General features: G+C 39.9%; 2 protein-coding genes across 2 annotated transcripts in view; both read right to left on the bottom strand.

Annotated features, from left to right (window-relative positions):
* Positions 1-275: 275 nt before the first annotated feature.
* LOC135474974 (beta-1,3-glucan-binding protein-like) overlaps positions 276-6515 on the bottom strand; it is a 12945-nt gene continuing 6705 nt past the window's right edge. Inside the window, exons 9-11 of the mRNA XM_064754682.1 lie at positions 2939-3010; positions 1421-1544; positions 276-920 (exon numbers count right to left, since the gene is read on the bottom strand). Of these exons, the coding sequence (XP_064610752.1) occupies positions 708-920; positions 1421-1544; positions 2939-3010 (409 nt within the window). The 3' untranslated portion in view covers positions 276-707. The remainder of the gene's footprint in view (positions 921-1420; positions 1545-2938; positions 3011-6515) is intronic.
* Positions 3495-5411, bottom strand: LOC135474911 (beta-1,3-glucan-binding protein-like). The gene is made up of 5 exons (XM_064754596.1): positions 5349-5411; positions 4616-4676; positions 4169-4342; positions 3879-3956; positions 3495-3580 (listed from the first exon to the last, which is right to left on the bottom strand). Exons 1-5 carry the CDS (start codon positions 5361-5363, stop codon positions 3495-3497), a joined length of 414 nt encoding a protein of 137 aa, XP_064610666.1. The 5' UTR covers positions 5364-5411.

The raw sequence follows: 6515 nt of genomic DNA, 5'->3' as shown, positions 1-6515 counted from the left end.
CCAATCAAATAAATAAATATAATTTTGGCACTGCTTGAATGGCCTAATAGTTATAAAGCACTCGTCTCGAAGTCGAGCAACTAGGGATTGAACCTGGGTCACACGTATTAAAGACGTTAAAAATGGTACTTGTTAATGCCTCGCTTGGCGCTCGGCACTGAGTGGATAGAGCAAGGACACAGGACACAGGTTGTCCAGGTGTCAGTATAATGTGAATGGGTGGAGTGTCATGTCTGGTGTCTTCGGCATGATACTTCCGTGACGGTAGCACGTTAGCGGCATGGATTTGTCCTGCACTAATGCCCCCTCACCGTTACATGACTGAAAAATTGTACACTACGATGTAAAAACCAAGGCTTTCATGGTTACAACAGGCAACTCTGTTGGAGGACGATGTTTTTTTTTTGTTTGAGGTGATATTCTTAACTCTGGGGCCTCTTATCGATCTTTATTTTTCTTTTTGTGTGTAAAGAAGGCGAGTTGAAACTGACATTCCTTGCTCAATCCCAATCGGCAGTCTCTGTGGTTAGCGTGAAGTGAACATATTAAATCATATAGGTTAGTTTGCGAAATCACAAATACATCACTCTATTGTCATCTGATTTGACTCATATTGTTTGAGAGTTCATCATTCAATACCTTAGTACAAAACATGTATGTCGTGTAATCATGTCATGTACATTTCACTCCATTGATCGTAGGGTCCGTTAGTATGTCCATATGGTCACGGAGTCGACTTTCATGGCGGCATCTTCACCATGCCAGGTGGAGAGCCAGTCATTCTTGTGGTTCCAGAAGTTCTGCATGGCTACGCCGGAGCTCTGGTGGTTGCTCCAGGGTTTGGGATGAGGGTAGTTTCTCACACTGTCCGGGAATATCCCGCCGGTGCCTCCTACGGCTACATTCATAATGATGTAGAACTGAAACATAACGGCCAATCTACGTGTCATTTACAGATTAAAGGCATCACAAGAAAATATTTATTTTATTAATGTTTACGCTGTATTCAAGAGTATAGCACTTGTACGACGGCAGTTAACATTATGGTGGCAGAGCCCGGGGGAAACCCACGACCAAGTTACAAGAAAATATAATGAGAAAGGGTCCATATGGTTTGACTCCCCATCATTAAAACATTCAATATTCAATAAGTACATGTATTTTTGTTTATTTATTTGCTAATTTATTTATTTTGTGTTTTACGCCGTATATAATCTTGCTGAACGTAGAATTGCTCCGTAATAATCTTGTTCCGTAATAAACCTAAAACGAATCCTTAACGTAACTGTGCGTCAGCTTGTTTAACATGGCTTAAAACTCTTAACACCATATAAAATTTATTTACATTGTATTCAGTGTTTTAGTGAACACGTACTCTATTTATATGAGATCTGTCTTATAGGTCTTAAGTAACACATACATCTTGGTCAAAAGGTGCATTATGGGAGGACCCCCATATGTTGTTTCCGGCGAGCCCGTAGTGGTGATGGAGGCCGTCCCCGGGCATTGGTGTACCCAGTATCAGAGTGTTGTCGATGTAAATGCTTCAAAGAGACAGCAGATGACATTACGACTGCATATAATCATCATATTATGTGACGTATGCAACTGAGCAGAAACTGACATTACGACTGTAATTATCATACCGTGCGACATGTCTGCAAATTGGACAGAAGCTATCATTACAACTGTAATTATCGTACTGTGCGACATGTATATAAACTGGGCAGAAGCGGACAGTACAACTGTAGTTATCGTACTGTGCGACATGTCTGCAAATTGGACAGAAGCTATCATTACAACTGTAATTATCGTACTGTGCGACATGTCTGCAAATTGGACAGAAGCTATCATTACAACTGTAATTATCGTACTGTGCGACATTTATATAAACTGGGCAGAAGCGGACAGTACAACTGTAATTATATTATTATGTAACATATATGCAAATTGGACAGAAGATGTCATTGGATCTGTAGATATTATTTTATGTGACATGTATGCAAACTGGACAGAAGATGACATTCCAACCGTAATTATAATACTATGTGCCATGTATGCAAACTGGGCAGAAGCTGGCATTAGGCCAAGGTTTGTCATACCATTTCTGTGGCATGTATAAAGGAACTAGGCATACGATGACATTATACAAGGAACAGAAACTTAGCAGGTGTTTTACGCCATACTCATTTATATATAATATTTCATTTATACGATGGTTGCCAGCATTATGAAGGTCCCTTGGTTCATACAGTTTGGAGAAATAAAATATTTGGCGGTGAACAAACGAAGCGAGGAAACAAATATCGTTTTATGCTGCTCGTCTTTTAATTTCTGGAAAGTTTCTCTTATAATGCCACAATTCATATTTCATTCCAGTGAAACTTGGAGTGCATGGAGTTTTTACTACATGCACGTATCTTAGCCCTGTTTCTGACGCTAGTGTAAAACGAGCTAAACAACGATGTTGAGAGGAAAACGTTCCAGTATACATGTAACGGTATGAATGGTCAGTTACTTGATATGCGAAGGCGACCAGTCTAACGTGCACTTATGAATGAATAGTCACTTACTTGATATGCGAAGGCGACCAGTCTAACGTGTACTTATGAATGAATGTCACTTACTTGATATGCGAAGGCGACCAGTCTAACGTGTACTTATAAATGAATGGTCACTTACTTGATATACGAAGGCGACCAGTCTAACGTGTACTTATGAATGAATGGTCACTTACTTCATATGCGAAGGCGTCCAGTCTAATGTGTACTTATGAATGAATGTCAACTTACTTGTTATGCGAAGGCGACCAGTCTAATGTGTACTTACTTGATATGTGAAGACGACCAATCTAACGTGTACTTATGAATTGATCGTCATTACCTGATATGCGAAAGCAACCAGACTAACATGTACTTATGAATGGATGGTCTCTTACTTGATATGCGAAGGCGACCAGTCTAACGTGTATTTATGAAAGCCGTCACCATACGTTGAGCCATGTAGCCAGCTGCAAAACAAAACGAATTGATTTGATGGTACATTTCATGCATGATGTATGTATCTACAAGTGTATCTTTCTTATAGACTTGAGTCTAACACTCAAGAATGTGTACAGTAACTTTTATGATGGCGGAAAATTCATGAGTATATGGCGTTAAACAACAATAAAATGGTCCTTCACCAAGAAAATGACAAACCAACCAACTTAAACCTGAATGTGAATTTGCCAGAGCAAGATTTGAACCTGTGATATCATTGATCAGGCGCCGGTTGATTACCTGGACAAGACGCTTCAGGTCGATGAGCAGAAGATGTCAGATGTCCTTTTTTCTAAAGTCTGTACAATGTGTGTTGAATGAATAACGATGAATGTGTTATTAGATAAAACATGATGCATTTGTTGATATCTGTCACGCTATACCGAGTGCTCTGTACAAGCTGTAGGAAGGGGTTAAAATATCATTTGACAGAAATACTTACTGCTTGATTTATTAGTGTTTGTCGTGACTTCGATCGTTACCAAAGTGTAGAGAGGCAGTGGTTCTTTGTATGCCCAGATTGCCATAGTTCGTGTTTCCTGCAGCAGAACAAACACGGCCAGAATGTCAACATGTTCTGTTTTTCCTTTTTTGGACAGATAAGATCTCCAGACAAATTTGGTTTCCGTGTGGTATGTACAAACACGTCATACACAAATTCATAGTGGAGCCTCCGTGGCCGAGGGAGTCAGCACGCCAGCGCGGCGCAATGACCCAGAAGCCTCTCATCAATGTGGTCGTTGTCAGTCTAATTCATGCTGACGAGATTTCGCGCTATACACGAACTTAATCCTCCATGTCGTTTAAATCAAAATCGGTCTCATATTACAGTCTTACCCAGGAGCTCGGCGACATCAATCTCCCCCGATCTCGGCGTTTGTCCGTAATGAGCGTGTTTCGGCATCAGCCACAAAGCTGAAACGTCGCAGACAAAAGCACATACAATAATACATCAAAAAAGTCAAAACAGCTTGAAAAATTTCATTTTCATTTGTCATACGTAATTATCTAACCACGTCTACAGTAATATTGCTTTCAAGCTTAGTCTAAAAGTTATAATTACCAGTGAAGTAAGAAAATTTCTGATATTTTAGACCGACAAGCCACCGTTATAAATCCCCACGTACCTGGCCACAACCAATCGCCTTTGGGCATCTTGGCCATGATCTCCAGTTTCCCATACTTGAAGGAAACTTTAGAGCGCATATAGCATGACATTATAGGTGGTATGATCGAATGATCTTTGGGGGCGTTCCTGTAGCAGCCATTGTTCCACGTTGGATTACAGTAGCCCCACTGCTCTGAAGAACAAAAACAGTTCTAAAGTCAGCTGTGCGATTATGCGATTTTGTGAGCGTTAATAAATATTATCATTATGAATGTACGAGAGCTTAAATTTGCTTACAATTGTCTCTGCATTTCGGAAATAATATGTAGCGTCCTACCCAGTTGTCAACCAGCTGAATATTTACATGTGTATTTACTTTTTTCTTTTTTTTACATACCCTCTAGAATTATCTTATGTTTGTCACCGAAGGACTTGCAAGGTTTACCCATGCATTAAAATGACTTACTTTTTACATCCAGTGTGCCGTGAAATAGAAAATCCAGTCCAAACTTGTCCGACGTTAATGTCTGAGATGTAAAATTGCAAATCTCTAATATCAATTTACAGAAAGGCAAAAACACAATTTTTTCAAATGAACGATTACCATTTTGTCCACAAAATAATGTGACAAACCTTCTGAAGCAGGTTAGCATGTCAAGGAATCGCTGCACCTATACACACCTTCATTCTTATACACTGCCCAGTTAAAACACTATAATGGTACAACATGTGAAATACCTTAAAATATAAATGCTAACGTCTTAAAATATTACGTCACGTATACTGATCGTTTGTAGGTTACAGCCTAATGTTATAGATTACAAGACTTTTTAACACTTATAATGCGGTGTTAATCTTACACAAATAATGGAGTTAGATTACAACTCGTTCAAAGCATTTACTACAGCATTAAGTGTATAACACTTCACAATGTGTTTCCCTAACATTACAATTGATTTCCCCCCAACCACCACCGGCAATATGTTAGATTTAACCTTGCTATAGCTATATATAACATTTAAGTTATAAGTGAGTGTGTTACCTAAAAATATCTAAATCTAGGCAATAATACACTTTATCGTGTTTGTTGTCATATAGACTGTTTCCAGGCTTCTACAGCTCGTTACATTTAACGGACCAAACAGCAAAGCCTTGTCTCTACATAAGGTACACATTAATGTTTCTTTTCACAGACTCACGGGTTTTAAGTACATATGTCCGTTGTGGGTGTAGCAGTTGTGACTTCTGGGGAGTAGATCTGAAACTCGTTGTGCTGTAGTAAAAAAGAGTTACATGTATTTACTCTCAGTTTTATTTCTAAAACTTTCCGAAAGAAAAAAAATGTCCTCAGGTGTGTAAAATTTAATTCTCTTTATTCATTGCATTCGTCGAAATTTACTGAAATGTACGATATAAACTTATCTGCGAATTGGAAAGACAGGCGTTAAAAACTGAATGTGTCGGTAGGCATTGCCGATCTGCTGGCTAAGGCGCTGCTCAATATAGCCGTACGCGGGCCCTAGACAAACGTAGATTTTTCATCTGCGGCCAAAAGATTTGTAAGAAATCCGTCGATGATCAGTGTTTACTCCGGACGCTTCGGTTTCTCCTCCACATAAACCTGATCGGCGTCACATTTTACGGGGGAAAACCTGATCGGCGTCACATCTTAGAGGGAAACCTGATCGGCGTCACATTTTGGGAGGGGTAAACCTGGTCGGCGTCACATTTCAAGTGGAAAACCTGGTCGGCGTCACATTTTAGGGAAAAACCTGATCGGCGTCACATTTTAGGGAAAAAATGATCCGCGTCACATTTTAGGGAAAAAACCTGATCGGCGTCACTTTCAGGAGGAAAACCTGATTGGCGTCACATTTTAGTGGAAAAACCTGATCGGCGTCACATTTTAGGGGAAAAACCTGATCGGCGTCACATTTTAGGGGAAAAACCTGATCGGCGTCACATTTTAGGAGAAAAACCTGATCGGTGTCATATTTGTAGAGCAAAAAACATGATCGGCGTCACATTTTAGGGGAAAAACTTGATCGGTGTCACATTTTAGAGGAAAAACCTGATCGGCGTCACATTTTAGGGGAAAAACCTGATCGGCGTCACATTTTACAGGAGGAAAACCTGATCGGTGTCACATTTTAGAGGAAAAACCTGATCGGCGTCACATTTTAGACGAAAAACCTGATCGGCGTCACATTTTAGGTGAAAAACCTGATCGGCGTCACATTTTAGGTGAAAAACCTGATCGGCGGCACATTTAGAGGAAAAACTGATCAGCGTCACATTTTAGGGGAAAAATCTGATCGGCGTCACTTTTCAGGAGGAAAACCTGATCGGCGTCACATTTTAGAGGA

Source organism: Liolophura sinensis, chromosome 9 (genome assembly GCF_032854445.1).
Source record: "Liolophura sinensis isolate JHLJ2023 chromosome 9, CUHK_Ljap_v2, whole genome shotgun sequence".
Taxonomy (NCBI): Eukaryota; Metazoa; Mollusca; class Polyplacophora; order Chitonida; family Chitonidae; genus Liolophura; species Liolophura sinensis.
Note: the sequence above shows the minus strand (reverse complement) of the source record. Positions and strands in the feature narration are given on the sequence as shown.